This window comes from Medicago sativa, chromosome 3, assembly GCF_051527215.1.
Source record: "Medicago sativa cultivar Bolivia chromosome 3, Bolivia_mono, whole genome shotgun sequence".
Lineage (NCBI taxonomy): Eukaryota > Viridiplantae > Streptophyta > Magnoliopsida > Fabales > Fabaceae > Medicago > Medicago sativa.
The window spans coordinates 103002563-103026571 of NC_140751.1; the positions used below are offsets into that span (position 1 = coordinate 103002563).

At 33.0% G+C, this 24009-nt stretch overlaps 3 protein-coding genes and 1 pseudogene across 4 annotated transcripts; all 4 read right to left on the reverse strand.

Moving 5' to 3' along the window:
* Window positions 1-5628: 5628 nt before the first annotated feature.
* Window positions 5629-6744, reverse strand: LOC146943166 (uncharacterized). The gene has a single exon (XM_085757275.1). The coding sequence runs from the start codon at window positions 6631-6633 to the stop codon at window positions 5737-5739; it is 897 nt and encodes a 298-aa protein (XP_085613401.1). The 5' UTR covers window positions 6634-6744; the 3' UTR covers window positions 5629-5736.
* Window positions 6745-9651: 2907 nt separating this feature from the next.
* LOC146943167 (uncharacterized) lies at window positions 9652-10837 on the reverse strand. Its single transcript, XM_085757276.1, has one exon. It carries the CDS (start codon window positions 10786-10788, stop codon window positions 9901-9903), a length of 888 nt encoding a protein of 295 aa, XP_085613402.1. The 5' UTR covers window positions 10789-10837; the 3' UTR covers window positions 9652-9900.
* Window positions 10838-17771: 6934 nt separating this feature from the next.
* Window positions 17772-18797, reverse strand: LOC146943168 (uncharacterized). Its single transcript, XM_085757277.1, has one exon. The coding sequence runs from the start codon at window positions 18767-18769 to the stop codon at window positions 17879-17881; it is 891 nt and encodes a 296-aa protein (XP_085613403.1). The 5' UTR covers window positions 18770-18797; the 3' UTR covers window positions 17772-17878.
* Window positions 18798-21496: 2699 nt separating this feature from the next.
* On the reverse strand, window positions 21497-22961 carry LOC146943169 (putative CCR4-associated factor 1 homolog 11 pseudogene; annotated as a pseudogene). The gene is made up of 2 exons (XR_015032971.1): window positions 22824-22961; window positions 21497-22451 (listed from the first exon to the last, which is right to left on the reverse strand). The product of XR_015032971.1 is annotated as a putative CCR4-associated factor 1 homolog 11 pseudogene (transcript).
* Window positions 22962-24009: the final 1048 nt, after the last annotated feature.

A 24009-nucleotide genomic window follows, 5' to 3' on the forward strand; every position in this document is an offset into this window, starting at 1 on the left:
AAATTACTCCACCCATAAATGTACATATACTTTATAATTTTTTTGGATACGTGTACATTTTTTTTGGGATCAATAGAAAAGTAACAATCTTCACATGCGATTTATATAAATAACTGTAAGATATTGAATTTAAATTATTAATGTCTACTCTAACAATATCAAGATTGTCAATTAAATTAGAACTTTGAGACAATAAGTGTCCATTTTTGCTCATAAAAAACCAAAAACAATGGAGAGAGAAAAAGAAAGAGAGAGGGTAACAACATCATGTGAGTATGAGAGAGAAAGTTATCCAAAAGTTGTCAAAAAGTGGTTGTCAAAATATTATTTCTCTTGATAATTATGGTGATATCACAATTGTAATGAAGCTATAAAGTACACCCTCCATCCATTAACAATTGTCATATTAGGTCATTTTACACATTATAGAAAAATTATGACATAAATTAAAAAAGGGAGCAACAATTTTATCAAATTAACATTATATAACCATGGTGTATTCTCATTATTCTAAATTTCCCAAAATTTCAAATATTATATATGTATTTGTATGTAATATAAATTATAATTATGTGTATATATTAGTATTATGTCAATATTATATTATAGTGTTAAGAGAACTGCTATAGACAAACGCTTTAACAAACGCCCATCAACACACGTTTCTACAGTCAGCCACGTCAATAATTCTCTCTTGGCTACCGACTATCAAATTACTTTTTTTTATTATTTTATTTTTTAATTCTATCATCAAAACAATTAGGAAAGTGGAAACAAACAAACAAACAGTTTCGCCATTACCCCTTTTTCATAATTTTATGGTTTGCAATACATTCCCATGGTTCTTCACTCAGATTCTTTTGTTCAGGTTAGTAGCAAGGGGTGGCGCTCTTATATGAAATGTGAATGGTGGAGATAGTATGGTTCAGTAAAAATGTGTGGTTGTGTTGCGGGTCTTGAGTTATGTAACGGTAAAGATGACACTGGCGGCGAAAGAGACGGCACCGACAAAAACAGAGTTATATCCTCCTATCTCTCACGACCCTTTTCTATTTCTTTCTCTGTTCTAGTTGATTTCCCAACAAAGAGGTTGAATTTGTTCTCCTTTGCATACTTCTTGGTTGTGGTTTTGACGTGAGTCTCATGGTTGTTTGTTTGAGAGATGGGTGTTGTGTTGCTAATGAAAGGTTTTGGTATTTTGTTTTGCTTTAATGGAGTTTCGGTGCTTCATGTTGAATGTGCAGGAAGGAGAATCTTTGATATAGGAAAATTAATTATTTGAATAATATAATTGGGTAAAAACTTAGATGACTCAAACCTGGTGTACCGGTAAACAGGTAACTAACGTTTTGAAATGAGTGACGTGGCTTAATTTAAGAGCGTGTGTTGTTCCGTGTTTGTTAGAGCGTTTGCTCTTAGCATTGCTCATAGTGTTAATTATTAATTATATATAGGTAGTTATTAGTAGTAGTTTTATGAAGTTATTAGCAGTTATAGGAAGTTAGTTACTTATTGGTGTGTTATATTAAGGTTGTAATGTGTGAATGAATAATCAAGCAAGTGAATAAACAAAAGTTCTAGTCTTCCTCCCTTTCTTAGGAGAGATGTCCCTTCTCGAATTGGGATAGTTGTTACTCTTAATTTCTATATTCTATCATTGGTGCTTTCATTCTTTGAACCATGGAAACAATAGTTTCACAAGACATTAACAATCTCCATGAATCCATCCCAGCACTAACCTTTGCATTTCATGATTTCAAATCAAATGAAGATCTTCACCGTGAATCATTTCTCAAGAATTTTCAAAGCTTACATACCGTCACTGAATCCTTTTCACATGTTCATCATCAAACCATTTCATCTTTGAACTCTCATTCCTTTTCAACAAACATTCCATCAATTAAATCCATTTCATCTTCGAACATACATTCATCTTCCAACTCTATTTCATCCATGAATTCCAATTCTCTCATACACGAGTCATATAGAGAAATTGATCAACATATAGATGAATCATTTTGTAAAATCATTCAAGAACTTACTAGAATGAATGACACATTGCAAAGAATGATTGATTCTGAATCGTCCATCGTTGTGTCGGAATCTTCTATCACTTCAGAGACAAACTTGATTGTTTTGTGTCAACCACATGTCATAGGGATTCAACAACCCTTAGAAGTGGTAATGCAACAAAGTGATATCAATGACAAATTGATTTCTCTACCATAATCAACCGAAGTCAATTCCTCCACACAAACATTAAGGAGTCATTCAGTTATGTCTACCAAAATCATTGTTGAATTATTATTCATCAAAGAAATTGACTCATGGCTAAACAAGCAGTTACACCGCATTTATGGGATACAACACCATATGATCCCGAAGGATAATATATTTGTGCAAATTACAACCTTGAGGACAAGGTTGTCGTGGACGAATGGAGTAATGATACGTGTATAAGATAAAATATTAAATATGTATTTGTATGTAATATAAATTATAATTATGTGTATATATTAGTATTATGTCAATATTATATTATAGTGTTAATTATTAATTATATATAGGTAATTATTAGTAGTAGTTTTATGAAGTTATTAGTAGTTATAGGAAGTTAGTTACTTATTGGTGTGTTATATTAAGGTTGTAATGTGTGAATGAATAATCAAGCAAGTGAATAAACAAAAGTTCTAGTCTTCCTCCCTTTCTTAGAAGAGATGTCCCTTCTCGAATTGGGATAGTTGTTACTCTTAATTTCTATATTCTATCAACTCAATTATATTGTAAAAGAATATGGGGTAGGAAGATCAGGTGCGGGAGTATGGAGTACAATATTTAATCATTTTTGGGGTGATAATGATTCATGGGGGAATGGACTTTTAACAATTTGTAGGAAACAAACAATCGCATGATGATGCTACTCACTCATACATATGCTGTCTGGTTCTTACAGTACATTACTGAATGTGATGAACATGAACTGCATGAATGTGATAGCCTCCTATAGTATTGAATCGTTTGTTGGTAACTCATCCTCCACCGTTCAATTCTCTATAAATATCTCATACACGGGGTTCCCACTCCTACGTCATTGTTTCATTTTATTTTGGCCATATTATATTGCACTAAGATGAAAATTTTTGGTATATGGAGAAATATTATTAACATATCGTCTCTAACACCTCTTTAGAAAAAAATTATATATAAATAATACGAGTTTGATCTTTTTTAGAATATTCAAATTTAATTGTCTCATGCACATAACTTAGTTGGTAGAGGTAATGTATTAGAATGTGTAGAAGCAAGTTTCAAACTTTAAATCTCTCACTTATTCACCTTAAAAGTGAAATTCTAACAATTAAGCCACTTGACTAAAAAATGTAAAAGTTACTTTGTGACCGATTTGGGTGGAGATCATATACATCATCTCATTAATCACTGTTAAAATGTATTGGCTCCAACTTATATTTTTTTAGGTTGTAAAATTTAATAATTTTAATAGTGATATGATTGACATAACCTCACATTTGATTTAAGTATGAGATGAATCAAATCCATGCCCAACACTCATTTCATAAGAGTCGTGTTATATTTTGACACAACTGTTTTACATCAAATTTTAACAACAAAGTAGATGGTTAAATTATTTTAAATACATGGTCATCACAATTCAGTTGGTGATTAATGAATATAACAATATTGCACAATTCATTAACCATTAACTGAACACAATTTTGGAAGTCATCAACCATGATTTTTGAACTTACGGTTAATTAAGATCATGTATAATTCAACACTTGAAAATAATGTATATTTGAATATAATCTGAATGATTAATAGATATTTGTTCCTTCAAAAAAGATATTTGTATATAATTGGTCAATCGTCTTGGCTCAACTGACAAAATATGCCGCCATTGTTAGGCCAGACATCGTGATCGGAGTTTGAATCTTGATTTCTTCACTTGTGTGTGAGAGAATTTTCAATGACTATTGTCATTTCATTTATCTTAAAAAATATATTTGTGTATATTTGAAGGTTTGAAGATCGTGGTTAATGAAATTCAAAATTGTGTTATGTTGATGGTTAATAAGTTGCGACAATTTAATATATTCATTAACCACCAACCGAACTTTGTTGACCTCACATAAACTGCAATAGTGTCACCATTGTTTGTAAAAACTTCATAGTATATACGGTTTAAAGAATAGTACTTATATTTATAACATAAAAAAAAATACTTATATTTATATAGTTTAGGACTAAATTAGAGAGGAAGTGAATTTGTGTATTCGTTGTATTGAAAATTTAAGTATTTAAATTTTTTATAAAATAATTTCTTAATTTTAAATTCTCCAGGCAAAGATCTTAAAATAAAATAGAAAGCCTATTTGTGAGGCTAGGTTTTTGCCTTCGCTCTAGCATGTCCTTTTCTCCTTTCGTATGCATCGTATGATTATTAGTTAGTTATTACCCATGAAAAACGAGACAAGGTAGAATTTGGATCTTAGTTCAACTGAATCTTTTAAAGATTCCTTCCTTTGTTTGCATATTCGTTTTTGTCATCCTGTTGATGCCAATTGCCAACCAACTGAATTTGGAGAAAAATACAATCGTGTAATATGCAGGAGTACAGTTAGTGACTTTAGTGTGTTACACAACATGGATGGGTCCATTGTTGCATTGCATCATCTAGTAACCTAAATTTTCTGACCTTTCATTAATTATTATTATTTAAATTTAAATAAATTAAATCAAGGGCCAATGATTTTAAGTGTGAGATTAATCCCTATTGATGCAACTTCACTTCATTCATCAGTTATGCATGAAAATATTATTTCTATCAAGCTAAAGTTATATCAGAAACTTAGAAATCGTAATTCTTCTAAGTAAATTCATGTTTTTTCATTTCTGGTTTGGGAGTTCGTCCTTCACTTAGGCAGAATAAACAAACAATGATGGGGTTTACTAAGTTCCGAATTTTGCTTTAGATTATTGGAAATAACAAGGAGGCTTTTTATAAACTTATTGATTTCTTGCATTTAGTTGGAGCTCTTTGGGCTCAGAATGCCAAATTTTAGCCAATTGGATTTGTTTATCTGTTAGTTGTTTAAGTTTGCAGATTTATCAATTTTCATGTCCTCTGAATTTTATATTTTTGGCCATTGATTGCTGCATCCCTGTTTTGTTTATTGAATATTACTATTGTGTGACCGAATAGAGATGAATATGATACTATTTGATCACCTCATAACCATCACATCCTGCTCAAGTTATTTTAAACCGAGCTGACCAAAGAACAAAGGTCTCAATGCCTCATTGCTTTGTGCAAAAGGGTGGGAATAGATCAGACCAGGCTATATAAGATTGTAAGGCTTACGCTTGACCTACTTTGAAATAGGTCCACTCAATTCCGTCCATCTGTAATGGATACTAGGCCGGTTAGACCTTATATACTAGATACGTTCAACTCATTTTAACAAAAGCAAAATAGCATGATCGATAGAAGTCCCAAAAAAGGAAATTCTAAAGCTATCGTCATGATCTAATGATATCGTCTTCATTTAATTGATCTACAAGTTAGTAAATGACCATCAGGTTTAAGAGGGAAGATATTGCATCATAAAATTGTGAAAAAGTTTCAACTTTATTATTGCTATTCATTTACACATATAATTTCCATGTACAAGTGTATTTATATATCACTACAAAATTTTGATCCCCATAAACTTCCATTTAATGGTTGAGAATATTAAGAAGTGAAACTCTAATTTTAATGAGACGCCTGAATAGAAACTCAAGCCCTTCTTCAAGGTCTTGAATGCATGACTCTGCTTTCTCTAAGTGGTTTTGCAGATCATTGATGGCTTCAAGTTTTCTAGTCTTGGTAAGTACAAAAGACTGCAATGCTCCATCCACTTGGGTAAATTCACTTTCATCTGCCACTAGGGAGCAAGAAACTCTTTTGGGCTGAATTAGCTTGGAAATGGAACCCCAGCTGTTTGACTTTGATTGTGTTGTCCCGGAGATAAATTGCAATATTGTCTGAAATGTGGATAGGGTAGCCACTTCAACATCTTGTAATAAGTTAATCAAAGCCACTGTTTGATGGTCTTTGTTTGTAGATAAGATGTTGCAATTTTTGGCATTTCCCTTCAAATTTACCAAGGTTTTGGAGATTGACTTTCTCACTACCTTCCTGGATGTCAAGAACTTCTTAACTTCTGTAGTGAGTTCGACTTCACCGCATCCCCTTCTTTTGCTTCTTCTTATGAGGGATTGAAGTTCCCTTGTGCATTCTCTTGTGTGAATTAAAGCATCTTTAGCTGCACTACAAACATCTAATAGCCTTAAGGATCCATCCAAGAGGTTATTTACCTCATTTTCTTGATGCTCATGTAGAAGTGCATCTTGTGTTAGTGGAAGCTGAACCAATTTTTCAACACACTCGATCAAGTCTCGCAAGCCATCAATCTTATGGCAAATCAATGATGATGAGGAGGTTTCACTGGAAGGTCTTAACAAGGTGTCTAAATGCTCATTACATTCAAGAATGAGTGGGTGTGGTCTAGATGGCAAGCTGATTGAGCGACCGTGGAAATTGGATTTTGAGTTCAAAGGAGAGGCTGCCATTTTTTTTCTTTGGTTAAGGAGAAAGAGAAGCCTTAATGTTGAATGTTGATTTGAGTCTATGGATCTACATTCTTCTCAATATATATTATGTGTGTTAGGCGACACAAGGAATCTCATCTTAATCACATATCAATGAGGCCAACTAATCCAGATTTGGATTCAGACATAATTACATAAATGTTAGAGCCTTGTCTCCCCCAAGGAATCTCCCCAACTCATAATCTGTCTCATTTGCATGATTATAACATTTTAAATGCAAATGCTTCACCGAAAACGTATTTTAATCTTGAACATAACCATTTGCACATGTGTAGTACTGCTGTGATGCCAAAGCAACAACTGCAGTATTGTTAGGCATGTCTCTGTTGGAGGAACACAAATCAAATCACCCATTTAAACACATGTTAACATCAATGGATATCATTGACTTCTTCATAGGATAGGAGTTGAGGTGTTTTGTACAATACACGTGTATTTGATTAAAACGGATCGTAACAAATTATTTATAAATAGAACTGCTTCTTCTCCTACAGACACATGATCCAGTTTCCATGTTTACTCTCATCACATGCACACCCCTTAATTATATTGAAGTTCACAATTTGAGTTTTTATTATATTCATGTGATTCCCTAATCTCAACAACACTGTTGCGGTAGCAATACCAGTGGAATTTTAAAATAAAAAAACATAATTCTTGTCTCCTGTAATTATTTGCTTTATATTGAGAAGATAACAACATGCTTTATTTTCTGATCTCCTAGTCACCTTTATTTTTCAGATAAGAGAAAATGGAAGTTGCTGTAGAAACAAATCCCAAAAGCTCTCTGCATAGTCGCCTCGCCGCAACAGCTTACCCTCTGCAACACACCCTACTGTATCATTAGTTAAGCTGCATCTGCAAAGATTGAAGGATTCTGAAGCCACTGCTAAAAATTGATCAACAATTTCAAAGTTCTTGCAGTCTAAAAAATCTCATGATTCTCCAGAATCTGAAACAAATGAATTTCTAAAAGGTTGATGCACTGTTACAGTTTCTCATCAGTTCAAAGCCTTCATCTATTGAGAAATTTCAATGTCATATGCAACATTTAGAGTTTCCTTTTAAAACCAGAGTTTTCCTTTAAACCAGAAGCCAAACCCAAATCATGTTGTTAATAACCATCAAAATCTCATACTTTGTACATCAATGTGATGTGATTAAACAAAGCTGTATATATTTTTTGATCAAGAAGTTGTATATATATTTTTTTTACCATATTATATTTCTATGGAAAATACTTGGGTGACATAATGTCACCGTGACATTAAATCTGGACCACACAAAGGTGTTGTGTTATGTGGCCCAGATGTGTTGTATGTGTTGTGTGGCCCAGATGTTTTGTGGCAATGTGTGTTGTGTGACCCAGATTTAATGTCACGGTGACATTATGTCACCTAAATGCTTCCCATATTTCTATATGCCATGTCTTGGGTCAGAATGAACCTCTACAAACGTTGAATAATTGAATCATAGTCTAGTTTATGATAATTTGACCAACGTGATCTAATAATTGAATCTACTAGCCTAGCTGTAATGATTATTACAACTTACAAGTGCTGTTTCATCGAATTCCTTAATTTTATTCCCGAATGTATGCTAAATTGAACAATTATAATCGTTTTCAAATCTCTATATCACATAGTAACATGGATTTTTTTTGTTACAAATATTATTTTTCTTTCTAGTGCAAAGAATATAAAGTAGTTACGTACTATTATGCAAATCTAATTCAATCAAACCAACCTCTGTTGCACATGCACTTTTGATTGAAGGCGTGTCCCGGTGTCCGACACCGACACTTATGATCACATTGAATTCTATCATTTTCTCAAAATTTTATCCGTGTCGACGTGTTTGTGTCAGTGTCGTGTCGTGTCAGTGCTTCACAAATGTCATTTGTTAAATGCATTTTAATTTCGTACCAAAAATTTGGTCACCGAAAAAAAAAAAGGCTTGGTGCACGAAAAAAAAATTATATTATGATTATTTGTCTACTCGTGCAATTGATGTGTAACATTTAAGTTTAAATATCCATGTAATGTTGACATGAGTTCAGGAAAAATAAAAATATTGATTTGGATTGTTTATGTGTTCGAAACAGAATGCATTAACATAGCAGTGCTCTTTAATTACCCCTCGTGGCTATCTTTGATAAATATTTTTTGATTCCTTTCGTTCCAAAATCCACAATGCAATCCATTAGTTTATACTTCATATCATTATCCATGTCATCCCCTAACCAATTTTGGTGTCAACTAGCTTCAATTATCAATATGAATTGTGTTTAATTAATACGATTCTTGTTCCACTAAGAGAGACATGACTAGCAAAATATCAGTATTGTTCACACGTGCATATGAGTTGTGTTTAATAAAATTCGAGCACGTTGATGGTGAAGCATTTCCGTTGAAAATGTCCTAATAATGCAAGTGAGAGACACTTCTGTATAATCTGTGCAATAATGTTTTAGATATTCCAAATCTCGATTAGTTAGCCTCATTGATTCATACGTGTTTAATTAACATGAGACTCCTTATGTCTCGTAATAATAACTATATACATTCAGAAGATGTCCATGCAAGTAATTGATAGTTAGGATTGTAAAAAAAAAAAAAGTGAACCAAATCGAATATTGTGCCATTTCAGAAAACCAAAAAATCGAATCAAACCACATCGATAATAGTTTACAAATGAACCAAACCGAATTGCTTTAGTTCACAAATTGTTAGTCACATTTATTTTTTGTGCTGTTCCGTTCAGTTTTTGGGTTCAGTCAACTTTATACATTAATCTGTGGTGTCCTGTTCGAGGCAGACAAATTCATAAGCTTAAAGCTGTTTAATAGTTAAAACAGCTCCTCGTCCAGACAATAGCTTCCATTATCAATAATCCATGAGATTAGAAAAAATAATGATTAGGGTTGAGAAGGCTTGGGTTCAAGGAAAGCATTGGAAGGAACACACTGGCAATGCATATGAGGAAAAATATTCTTCTTGTCTCCCTTGCGATTCAATTGGATGCTCAAAATGAAAAGAAAACTGAGATCTGAATCAATCAATATATATACTATACAATTGCACTGCACACGTGTGCTGTGGAAAAATGGAAAGATGAACATGTTATTGTTCGTCGTTCCGCTTATTATTACTATAAATTTACACCTATAATTTCCATGTACAAGTGAATCTATATTACTACGAAATTTTGATCTCCATAAATATTCATCTAACGGTTGAGGATATTTAGAATTGAAACTCTGATTTTAATGAGACGCCTAAACAGAAACTCAAGGCCTTCTTCAAAGTCTTGAATACACAACTCCATTTTCTCCAATTTGTTTTGGAGATCATTCACTTCTTCAAACTTGCTAATCTTGTTAAACACAAAGCATTGCAATGCTACATCCACTTGAGAAAATTCACTCTCTTCTGCCAATAGTGAGCAAGAAACTCTTTTATTAGGCTGAATTAGTTTGGAAATGGAAAGCCAAGTGCTTGACTTTGACTGTGTGCTCCCTGAGATGAATTGCAGTATTATCTCAAATGTAGCTAGTGTAGCCACTTCAATATCTTGTAATAAGTTAATCAATGTCACTGTTTGATGGTCTTTGTTTGTAGACAAGATGTTGCAATTTTTGGTATTTCCCTTCAAATTTGTCAAGGCTTTGGAGATGGCCTTTTTCACCACCTTTCTAGATGTCAAGAATTTCTTTGCCTCAACTGTGAGCTCCAATCCACCTCCCCTTCTTCTTATGATGGATTGAAGTTCCCTTGTGCATTCATTTGTGTGAAGTAAAGCATCTTTAGTTGCACTACACACATCTAAGAGTCTTAAGGATCCATCCAACAAATTATTCACCCATTTTTCTTGATGCTCATGGACAAGGGCATCTTGAGTGAGTGGGAGCTGAATTATATTTTGAACGCACTCGACCAAATCTCGCAAGCCTCCGATCTTATGGTGAAGCAATGATGAGGAGGTTTCATTGGAAGACCTTAATAAGGTGTCCAAATGTTGATTGCATTGAAGAATGAGTGGGTGTGGTCTAGAGGGCAAACTGTTTGAGCGACCATGGAAATTTGATTTTGTATTCAAAGGAGAAGAAGCTGCCATTTTTCTTTCTCAAGAAAAAGAGGAAGAGAATTAAGAAGCCTTGAATTGAGTTTGTATGGATCTGCCTTATTTTCCAATTGGCATGTTCTCAATATATATATATATATATATATATATATATATATATATATATATATATATATATATATATATTATAATGGTGTTGGAGACATCATGTTAATTAAACACGTATGTATCAATAAGCTAACTAATTGAGATTTGGAATTAGACATAATTGCATAAATGTTAGAGAAGTGTCTCCCTCATGGAAACTCTCCAACTCATCATACTTTGTCTTATCTCTCCCTCTTACATGCATGATTATGCCATTTTTAACGCAAATGATTCATCACAAACGTGCTAATATTATTAAACATAAGTTACATAACTCAAATGCACGTGTGAATCAATGTTTTGATGGTAAACAACGATTGTCATGTCTATCTATGGAGGAACAAGAATCGCATCACTTGATCAGCTCATATATACAATTCTTGAAAGAGTGTGGAAGATGTAATACGTGTACTGGATCAAAACAGATCATAATAAGTTAAGTCAAACGCATGAGTATACTAAAAAAAAAACTATCCTTTTTTGAATAACTGGTTTTCTTTGTTTCATGTGTGGGCTTGGTTAATATTATGTAGAGTTAATTTTGAAAAAAATAACATTTAAATATTGAGTGCACATGAAGTTTTTTCCCCTCAAGTGTCACATGATAAAAACGTAATGTAATTATAATATTATATACAATCATATTGAGATACACTTTACATGAAAATTATCTGTGTAACTGTAGCAATATCCTCTTAAACCTGATATTTATTTACTAGCTTGTAGATCAATTAAATCAAGACAATATCTTAGAACATGACAATAGGATTGACTATATAACACTCCATGAATACTCATTGCTATATCAAAGGTGCAGCTTATTATGATAGAGTGGTGTTTGAGTGGAACTGTGGAAGTCTATGATCATAAGGGATACGTTTTAAAAGGCCAATAGTTTTTGTACTAGAATGTTCACAGAGGTATGATATATATTTACAAGAAATCACAATCACCACATGAAAAATAGCCATCAGTTTTGGCCAGATGCCCTTGCTTAATGGCGAAAACTGATGCCAACTGCCTAATTATCGTCGACTTTAACCAACTTGAGGTCGATGTTGATAGCGTAGATAGAGGCTACAACCTTTTTGAAAAATGATAAATGCTAAATTTAGCTTCAGATCTGCCTACACTAGTTAGCATCTGCATGGCCCAAGCTAAATAAATTATAATCCAATTCATTTGGAAAAATTGACTATTAATTGATAACTAATTCTATATCATATTTTTATCATGGCTAAATTAATGAATTGTCAAGTTCACCTGTTGTTGTTTTTTGTTGTTACAACTACAGTGTCCATTTCTAATGCTTTTGTCCACCCTATAGGTACAATGACATACATTAATAGCCCTCAAGTACATGAGCAATAATTATTGTTCAGAAAATCTGTTCTCACAACTTGGAGGTTTAAATCTACATGAAATGAAAGTGAAAATGATAATTGTGATGCATATGAGCAATAATATAACTTAACAATGACAAAGTTGATTGAATATTCAAATTTTCATCTGATGATAAGAAAATGATAACTCAATTCTTTGCTGATACAACATAGAACAAGATAAGAATAACAGCTAGAATGTTCCCATTTTTGGCAAGCAAAAACAGTTGGGGGTAAGTCCTTAAGTACACGGTCATTGTTCGAGTGGTTCAAAAATCAGGAAACATGAGGAGACTAGTACATATATAAGGCAGTTTGCTCAAATCAGTGACACCATTGTTCTTTGGTTAACTCGTTTTAAAATTAAACTTGAGCACTAAAGTCTTAGAATGTGATGGAAATCAGGTGGTCAAACAGTAGGATAATAATCTCTATTTGGTCACACAATTGTGATATCAACTATCCAAAGCATGCATGCATGCAACAATCAATGACCAAGAAAATAATTGATAAATCTACAAATTATAATAGCTAACAGATAAACAAATCCAATGTGCTAAGATTTAACATTGTGATTTGAATGAGTTCCAACTAAATGCAAGAAATGAACAAGTTTAAAAGCCATTTTGTTGTTTCCATATCATTGTCCGAAGACATCATATCACACATCGGATTGAAAAGAAGTATAATGACATTGAAGACATCATATCATACATCTTATTAAAAGAACTATGCAAACATAAATGTTTGTTCTTCAATTGACGAACATTGCATCAGGACAGAGAACTTGGAATGGTCTGCAACATAATTATCGTGTTAGACACAAGTGCTTGATTAATAACTGATGCATACTGTAGACTATTTAATAAAGCTTTTAAAAGAAGGTATTCAATCAAATGAAATCAGGATATGTATGTGGTGGTTTTTCAATCAATGAAATCAACCAGTTTCAGTATTCTCACCTCAGAATCACTTGAGTCATCTGTTTCACTGTCATCACGAGCACGCTGCACAAAGTGAGCATGGCTAAATAACGAATTTACACAAAATATTCCCAAATATTACTTTTAAAATTAACATTTAAGTACCTTATTTGTTTGCTGAAGCTGAAGTGCATTATTCATTGGGGGATCATTCACAAGTGGATCACCACCAACCGCAGTATGTGGATTAACACCTTCTACTTCTAAATATTGATCCCACGTAGGCCAGATAGATGTGTTTACGGGGTGATCACTGGCTATCTCAAGCGGATCACCACCAACTTCAGCATATGGATGAACATCTTCATCCCCAAAATAGTGATCCCATGTGTAAAGAAAGATTGATCTCAATATGTCAAAATTCTGAATGGTGGACTGGTGAATAGCATAAAAGGTCCTCTCCTCGCATTCCTCTACAAATTTATCGCATATAAGAATAAGCGCTAGGAATGATGAATGTCAATTTACTCAATTAAATTTAAACTTGGCCTAAAAAACTAACCCTGTCTTTTGTTGTAAGTGGATAAACCTGACCAGTTTTACAATTAAAACTCAGATTGTCGGTAACTCCATGTAATCCATAGCACATCAAAGCACAATAATCTCTAAACATTCGATATGAAACACTCAAAATGTGCTCCACCTGAAAAACATTACAAATAACAAGTATTATAAAGAGATTTAGGGGTCAATAGATTATATGTTGATATGGTTTTTGATAGAACACTATTGAATTGTTTGATCTATGTAGCCACTGCTCCACCTAGTTGGATAAGGTAACTGGTTGATTCTGCTATAATTTTATAGTATCGTAGTGATGATATATATTTTTCAAAACATAAATTTATAACATCAAAAGTGATACCAATAGTTGGTTTAATTGATACTAATAGTGACATCAATTTGAATTGCAGGAAAGGAAGAAAACTTGTAGGAGCTAAAAAGTAAAAACATCTAAAAAGATACTAGTAGTTATATATTTTCTAACCTCATCTTTTGTGGAATTTATTCCCGGTTGCTTCTTATTTAACACTGTGTTGATTGATAAGCACTCCCACGTAGTAAACATTTCATATTTGTCAATTCTTGGATATTTCTTTGCGAATGCTCTAGATATACGAAGAATCGCTTGTGTTCTTTCATCATCAAGGTTCAGTCCTTGCACATGGTTGAAGGGTGGATCAACCTGTCAACAAAATCGAAAGAAAATAAGGACAGCATATAAACCTTAATCATGTAAAGAATTTTATGATTAGGTTCCTAATCAAGATGAACTCAGTCAAAATGACTCTTGTAATAGTTATAGAAAGAAAATCAATTAGGAAGAGACTTCATAGATAGATAGCACAAAATTGAAGACTTACGGTGTCATCTTGAGTGTAATATAAAGTTGCCATTTTCTTTTGCACAGTAGGAAGAAGGAAAGTTTGATAAATTTCAATACTTCAATATGAATACTTAACCAATGATCACAATGCAAGTTATGAACAAAGTTACTCTATACAAGAATCAAGATTTGACTATTTTCTTGTCAAAAAAAGAAAAGAAAAGATCTGTTTATTTCTCTAGGTAGTAGTAGTAGTTAGTTAATAGAATCACAAAATTGAAGACTTACTGTGTCATCTTGAGAGTAATATGAAACTGTTGCCATTTTCTCTTGCACAGGAGGAAGAAGGAAAGTTTGATATATTTCAATATGAACACTTAACCAATGATTACAGTGCTAAGTTACAAAGTTACTCTTTACAAGAATCAAGATTTGTCTATTTTCTTGTCCAAAAAAAAAAACCTGATTATTTCTATAGTTAGTAGTAGCAGTTAGTTAATAGAAGCATAAAGTTAGTTAGAGTTTAAAAATAATCTGTTTATTTCTATAGTTAGTAGTAGTAGTTAGTTAATAGAAGCATAGAGTTAGTTAGAGTTTGTGAGTTGTAGTTAGTTTGTTGATTCTGTACTAGGTTATAGTTTGTTGCTCGGTTGTTTCTGTCTAGTGTGAGATCTTGTCTTTGAATGCAAAACAGGGGCGGCCCTGTGCAAGTGCATCAAGGCCCTTGGCACAGGGCCTCAAACTTAAGGGGCCTCAAAATTTGAAAATAAGGGGAAAAAAACTTGTACCTACGGACAAAAACCGTCACTAAATGTCATTTTCCGTAGGTAAAAGTCCCGAATTCAACTATTTTGTTGTCAACTATACATTGTCCGTAGGTAAATGTCTATTTGTCTGTGGTTAAAAGTCAGAACGCAGATGTTTGTCACCCTGAGTGGTGTTGAATTTTTTTTTCAATACTTTTAAAATTAAAATTGTCAAGATTACAACGGGGCCTCTGAATTATCGGAGACGGCCCTGATGCAAAATACAATTCATGTTTCACTGTGAGATTAAGCCGTATGTTTGTGTTCCCTTTTTCATAGTTGCAACAATTAGGGTTGAAAAAGTACATACCTGAGAGTTTCCTTTCGAGTGTTTCCTCAAAATGTGAGGTGGAGTCGGGAAATTACTTGAGCAAACCGACTCTGTGTCTGTCATTGTATTGGCACGGAAACTGTTAGGGCAAGATTTGTTGTCGGGAAGGAAAGGAACAATTCTAATGACGGCACTAATTATAATTATTTTTTCTTATCGTTGTTAACTAAATTTACCATAATTTCCTCGAATCATAATTTTTTCAAAGTTTGTTATATCGAAAGAAGATGTATTTTTAGCTAAAAACTATAAAAAAAAAAGCATCTAAAAGATCGTACTAAGTTTTACCCGACTTTTAATTCTCTCCACCGTCTTTGTTTGTTTTAGCATGTTGGTAGGAGTAATTGTTTGTTAGCCCTCCATCCAAGATATCACGAGACACCGTTAGATCTGGAATAATGACTAGAGGATCAACAAGAAAATTAACTGTACAAATTAAACTACTAGTATTAGGTTATAATAAACAAAATAAAATATAGGTAAATTCCTTTTAAAAAAATAGGGTTAAATATGTTTTTAATAGGGTTAAATATGTTTTTAATCCTTATGAATATACCAAATTTTCGTTTTAGTTTCTCTAAACTTTTCCTTCAACTTTTAGTCCCTATAAAATTTTCAATCATTATTTTGGTTCCTATTTTTAAGTAAATTTTTGTATTTTTTAATGAAATTTTGCAGAAATGTGAAAAATATTGTAAAAAAAATTCCCAAAAAAATTATAATTTTTTAACAAAACACAAATTAAATATGAATTTTTAACCTTAAAGAATATAAAAATTTATATTAAATTCATGTTTTGTTAAAAAAATCTATTTTTTTTTGGGAGAGATTATTATAATATTATGATTTTTTGTGCAAAATTTTATCCAAAAATATGATTTCTACATATGAGTTTACTTTAAAGGATGGACCAAAAGTGAAGATGGAAAATTTTTGAAGGACTAAAAGTTGAAGAAAATTTTTAGAGGGACTAAAACGAAAAGTTGACGTATTTATAGAGACCAAAAACATATTTAACCCAAAAAAATATAGTTAAATTCGTTTTTTAGTTTATTTAATCAATATAGGTAAATTCCTAGCTCAATTGGCAAAAATATCGAAATCGTTAGGCCGGATGCCGTAACTAGGAGTTCGAACCATAGCCCCTCCAGTTGTGTGGGCAAGATTCAATGATTATTTGTCATTTCATCTGTCTAACAAAACAAATATAGGTTAATTCTAAGTAATTGAATTTTGATTGGGTACTTGTATCCCGCAAAATTCATTTAAAATTGAAAATTATTTTTAAAAAATATAGGCTTAAATGCACTTTTGATTTTCCTATTTTCATTTAACTGAAATTTTGGCACCCCTATTTCTAAAACCACCATTTTGATCCCCCTATTTCTAAAAAAATATGGTGCAATGAAGTCTATGATAAAGTTATGTTCCTTACTTAATCTAAGGGTAAAAAAACTTTTCCATGATAGAAAATGATTCACCTTTCCCATGTTAAATTTCACCTTGATTATTACCCATGAAAAAAAAATGAGACAAGGTAGAATCTGGATCTTAGTTCAACTGAATCTTTTTAATATGCCTTCTTTGGACTTTCATTTGCTTGCATATTCATTCTTGTCTTGCTATTGATGCCAACCAATTGGGGGAAAAATAAAAATGGTGTAGGATTAGATTATAAGGTATCGTGACCTATATTGCACTACTTGAGTGGGTCCTAAATGTTGCATCATCTAGACCTAAGCACATTCACTCCATTGATCATCGATTATGCTTGATAATATTATTTCTATCAAGTTTACATTCTATTGAAACTTATAAATCATAATTCCTCTAAATAAATTCTTAGTTAATCATTTTTGGTTTTGGAGATAGTCCTTCGTTTTGGAGCACATTTAACCCATTTCAGCAACAGCAAAATAGCAGTGTTCAAACAAAGGAAATTTTAAAGCTATTGTCATGATCTAACAATATTTTCATGATTTAATTAATCTACAAGTTAGTAAATAATCATCAGACTTAAGCGGATATTGCAACGGGAAATTTAGAAGAATTTTTTTTCTTTATTATTGCTCTACATTTAAACATATAATTTCCATGTACAAGTGTATCTATATCACTACAAAATTTTGATCCCTATAAAAGCCCAACTAATGGTTGAGGATGTTAAGAAGTGACACTCTGATTTTAATGAGACGCCTAAATAGAAACTCAAGCCCTTCTTCAAGGTCTTGAATGCATGATTCTGTTTTCTCCAAGTGGTTTTGCAGATCATTGATGCCTTCAACTTTTCTATTCTTGGTAAATACAAAACACTGCAATGCTACATCCAATTGGAAAAATTCACTTTCATCTGTCAATAGTGAGCAAGCAACTCTTTTGGGCTGAATAAGTATGGAAATGGAACCCCAGCTGTTTGATTTTGACTGTATGGTCCCTGAGATAAATTGCAATATTGTGTGAAATGTAGATAGGGTAGCCACTTCAACATCTTGTAATAAGTTAATCAATGTCACTGTTTGATGGTCTTTGTTTGTAGATAAGATGTTGCAATTTTTGGTATTGCCTTTCAAATTTGCCAAGGCTTTGGAGATGGCCTTTTTTACTACCTTTCTTGATGTCAAGAATTTTTTAGCCTCTGCAGTGAGCTCCAATCCATCTCCCCTTCTTCTTATGATGGATTGAAGTTCCCTTGTACATTCTTTTGTGTGCAGTAAAGCATCTTTGGCTGCACTACACACATCTAATAGCCTTAACGATCCATCCAAAAGGTTATTCACCCAATTTTCTTGATGCTCATGTAGAAGTGCATCTTGAGTGAGTGGAAGCTGAATCAATTTTTCAACACACTCAATCAAATCTCGCAAGCCTCCAATTTTATTGCAAAGCGATGATGAGGAGGAAGAGGTGGTTTCAATTGAAGCCCTTAACAAGGTGTCCAAATGCTCATTGCATTTAAGCATGAGTGGGTGTGGTCTAGATGGCAAGCTGATTGAGCGACCGTGGAAATTGGATTTTGAGTTCAAAGGAGAGGCTGCCATTTTTGTTTTTGGTTAAGGAGAAAGAGAAGCCTTAATGTTGAATGTTGATTTGAGTCTATGGATCTGCATTTTCTCAATATATATTATGGGCATTAGGCGACACAAGGAATCTCATCTTAATGACATATCAATGAGGCCAACTAATCCAGATTTGGATTCAGACATAATTACATAAATGTTAGAGCCTTGTCTCCCCCAAGGAATCTCCCCAACTCATACTCTGTCTTATTTGCATGATTATAACATTTTAAATGCAAATGCTTTACCCAAAATGTGTTTTAATCTTAAACATAACCATTTGCACATGTGTAGTACTGCTGTGATGCTAAAGCAAGAGTATGAAGATACAATACACGTGTACTTGATTAAAACAGATCGTAACAAATTATTTATAAATACAAATGCTTCTCCTCCTACAGACACAAGATCCATTTTCCATGTTTACTATCATCACATGTATGCCCCTTAATTGGAGTTCACAGTTTGGGTTTTAATTATGTTCATGTGATTTCCAATTATTATAATTTGAGGGATAAGTTGGGAAGCATGGTTCGTGGGAAACATTGAGCAAACAATATTGCTGTGGTAGCACAAGAGGAATTTGAAAATGATATATGATTCTTGTCTCCTCTAGTCATTTGCTATATACCGAGAATATCTCAACTACTATGACGCTGACTTGTATTCTCATTTCTTAGTTATCTTTACTTTCAGAGAAAAACAATGGCAGATGATGTAGAAACAAACCCCCAAAGCTCCCTGCATAGTCGCAGCAACGGCTAGCTTACCCTCGGCATCACACCCTACCGTACCACATCATCAATAAGTCACACACTCGATGACTTGCAGGATTTATATGAAGGTACATATAACCAACTCCACATGACAATCTCCCAACAAGCATTGGCATGATAGAGCAGCAGAGACACAAGTTGATGAACTATTTGATGGATCTATGAGACCTCTGGATATTTGTAATACAGTTAAAGATTGTATGGTGCAATCAAAGGATATCATGCATAACTTGGGTCAGTTATTTTCAGAAGAAGATATGTGGAAAGGGGAATCACAGTTGAGGGTGGAAAATACTTGTCAAAGGCACTTGGAAACTTGAAAGCAATGAAAAATGAGTCCACAGTTTCTTTTCTTCCGCAAACAAAGACATGGAAACTTTTTCTATCTTGAAAGAAGCAGAAGATGTCACAGTTAACTCATTAGAGTCTTTGTGGTTGATTAAAGCAGAGCAAGTGGTCAACACTCCTGTGGTCTCAAAGAAAATCTTGTGGTCAACACATTAAAAATCTTGTATATATATTATTTTGATTAAATGTCATCTTTATTACCATTTAGATCAAGGTAGTTTCCACTATGAATGAGTCAGTAATTAGAACTAACAAAATAGTAGCCAAGTTGATACATTAATCTGTGATGTCCTGGTCATGGAAGACAAGTTCATAAACTGAACTCTGTTTAATAATTGAAACAGCTCCTCATCCAGAAAATATCTTCCATTATCGATAATCTACAGGATTAGAAAATTGATGATTAAGGTTTGAGAAGGATAGGTGCATCGAAAGCATTGCAAGGCACACACTGGCAAGGCATATGAGGAAGTTCTTCATGTCTCCCTTGTGATTCCATTGGATTCTCAATATGAAAAGAAAACTGAGATCAGAATCAATATATGAATATAATATAATTGCACTGCACACTCATTGTGTTACACATTTAAATATATAGAATGAAATGCTATAGAAAAACCAGAGAGATAAACACGTTACTGACAGTATTTCAGCTATTTTAGCACAGGATTTGTTAAGTGATTTTTAAACGTTAAAATTATTTATTTATTTTGTTCAATTATTTTATTTTTTAATTACTTAAACATGCAATATGCATTTGAATTTATTTATTTTTCAAAACTATGTATCTCTAGATGAAGCTTGAACACTACTTCTACACCCAGTATCAGTGCATTTTCCATTTCTGAATCATCGTTTAGCTGATATACACGCCCCCTTTGACTTTGTACCAATATCTATTGATGTGTCTCAAAATCTGATAGAAGCATGCAGTGTAGCATTCAGATATCATTTAGATGCTGCAACATTTAACAGTTTCAGTTAGTTATAAATTTTGCTACACTTGGTTATATAAATATTATGGGGTATCTATCTCTTTCTGGTTATTATCTTGAGAAATAAAAGTGTGAGGCATTTCATGTAAACTCTCTACATTGTGAAGAAGAAAAAAAATTAGAGATTGAGAGATCAAGAGCGTTGTGTTAAAATAACTGGTGAAAAGCTTTGGGTATTTTTGTAGCTGTCCTCAACAGTAGGTATTGCAAGGGGCAAGGCGAAACTCTATGGCATGGATCTGATTTTTTATTGTTCCTCATCATAGTGAAATTGGTCTGCACACTCTCTTCCGCGGAATGGGTCGCTCTTCTTTTTAGTGCTGGTTTACTGGTTGTTTTTCTAGTTTTGTTTGGTCGCTAACTGCGCTTTTTGTTGTTCTCATTGGTTGCAAATATTGTTATAATCCATGACAAATCTAAGCTTGAACCATCATAACTTCACTGTTAGTTCATCGACCATGTTATATTACCAGATTCAGAAGATGTTCTGATGCGACAACATGGACGGCAGGGGCTTCATAAGAAATTCTAAAGCTAATGTCATGATCTAACAATGTTGTCACAATTTAATACATTATAAAGTAGTTGATTGAAAGAAAGCTAATGTCATGATCTAATTTATAAACATTATAATCCACTAATACATCATAAAATAGAGTTAAATATATCAAACTCAAACCCAAGATCTCTTTATCAAGCTTTAACCTCTAATCCGAAAATGATTCCAGCATATTTTTGGACTTCGTTGTTGATGAAATGTGTGTGCACCATTTTCTGAAAAGTCTGCCATGTTAATAAACTATCAGATCCAGCTTGATGGGACTTTCCAACGGCCCGATCCACATCGAGAATATTAGCAACCCGTTCAAGACCACCGTGTAGTGCACTACAGTAGCGGATGATATACTTCATATCATACACTTTGCTTCCAAATAATTTTCTCAAAACTTTCAAAAAGTTTTCCAAGCTATTCGGGAGATAACTTTGTGTTATTATTTTCACCAGATATGCAAAATCAAATGCACTGTGAAATGTGACCCATGTCACATCTTCGTTGATGAGGAGTCCAGATCCCCGCATCAGATGACAAAAATGCAACGAATTCACACCATGAGAGGCATTACGGACGAAGTCAATACCTTGACAGCGGAGCATATCAATGGAATCTTTATTGTGGGGGTCTCGCTCGATGTTAAAGTCACAAAAGTTGAATTCCCAGATACAACGAATGTTTTTAAAACGAGGTAGGTTACCTTTTGCATCTGTTAAGGTGAGGCCAATCTGAATGATGTTAAGAGCATCAACGTTGGCTTTCAAATAACTGTATTGTTCGTAAGGTTGGAGATGATGGTGGTCAACTTTGAGTGGAAAAATAACACCGGGAAATTCAGTATCCATCGAGATGAAATTGTATGTTCCAACAAATCCACGAATGAGATTGAATTCCTCGTGCAGATTGTGTGCCCAAACTTCACGTATCATGATTGGTTCTGAACTAGGATCTTCCTTCGTCATAATGATTTGTCTCAAGTGCAAATTGAAATTCTGACAAAGAACAAAGAAAGAACATTAATCATCCACAATATAAACAGTTTCTTGTAGAAAAATTAAACAATTAACAGCATATTAAAAGGGGTTAGTGTTTTGCTCAAAAAAAAAAAAAACACGGGGGGTTAGTGTTTTGAATTCTCAGCGCAGAAGCATCAATCTTTTATTTAACAACTATATGACTATATCCATTCTCTAACATAAAACCCTACCTCTCAAACAAAAACATCAAAACCCTAATGAAAACAACACAAAAAAAAAATACTTCCACAGTAAAGAAGGGAGGAGGAATAAAATATACTTTCTCTGATTATTATCAAACGTAAAGAACAAAACTAACTAGATGAAGAATTTAAGAACTAAAAATACCTATAAGCAAACTCAGAATTTGTTCCTATAGCCTCTGACCTTCTCAAACCCTTGATCGATACTGTGAGACGCTAGACGAGCACGATCACCGAAGTGTGATGTTGCAGAAGTTATATATATAAGATCTTGAGTGGTCTCCAAGTTTCACAATTTAAAAAAAAAAAAAAAAATCTTTCACCGGAACTTGTATCAATAAGATTTGTTTTTCCCCTCAAAACAAAAAAAAAAGAAAGATTTGTTTTTCGTAAAATAAAATAAAATAAAATAATAAGGTTTGTTTATGTAATCATATAAAAAAAAGATTTAGTAACATAAATATAATTGATTGATACTATATCATTTTTTCAGGGAAGATTTTATTTTATTTTTTTATAGGATTTTTTTGTGGGAAGATTGATGCTATATTGATTTCAATACTAGACTTTTGACCCGTGCGTCGCACGGGTTTTCTCGACTATAATAGAGACCAATAAATAATCTTTAACCCGTAAGATCATTGATATGGTAGAAAATATTTTCTTCAAAAAAAAAAAGGCAAGCGGATAGGAATGAAATTGGTGTGCAATGCATTTTTTTAGATGAAATTTGTTAGGTTAAATAATTGCAAACGTAATAAAGCAAATGAGCGGGAAAAAATTAGGTTAAGTTGCTGCAGACATAACAAAATCTTAATTACTAAAGCTTAACCCTTCAAGCTATTGTTGCCCTAATATTTTCCCCCCATTTTCCCTCCACTTTTCTGAGCCATTGGATCTAAGACATTTAGGCGCCATTCAATTTTAGCCATTGATCATCTTACTTAATGCCAGCCGAATTTTGTTATCAAGTTTGCTATAATTTTGGCCAGCCGAATCCTTATTTTTTAACCTAACAAATTTCATTTATATCCTCCTTTTTTTTTTGAATCAAATATTTTCTACACTTTTAGGGTTTGCAATTATTTAACATAACAAATTCCATCTAAAAAAAATGCATCGCACCAATTTTATTCCTATCCTCTTGCCTTTTTTTTTTTTTATGAAGCAAATATTTTCTACCCTAACTTACTAAAGCTTAACCCCTCAAGCTATTGTTGCCCTAATATTTTCCCCCCCATTTTTCCCTCCACTTTTCTGAGCCATTGGATCTTGCACATTTAGGCGCCATTCAATTTTAGCCATTGATCATCTTACTTAATGCCAGCCGA

Coding starts and splice junctions, on each gene's coding strand:
- LOC146943166 (XM_085757275.1), bottom strand. CDS start 6,633: ATGGCAGCCTCTCCTTTGAACTCAAAATCCAATTTCCACGGTCGCTCA.
- LOC146943167 (XM_085757276.1), bottom strand. CDS start 10,788: ATGGCAGCTTCTTCTCCTTTGAATACAAAATCAAATTTCCATGGTCGC.
- LOC146943168 (XM_085757277.1), bottom strand. CDS start 18,769: ATGGCAGCCTCTCCTTTGAACTCAAAATCCAATTTCCACGGTCGCTCA.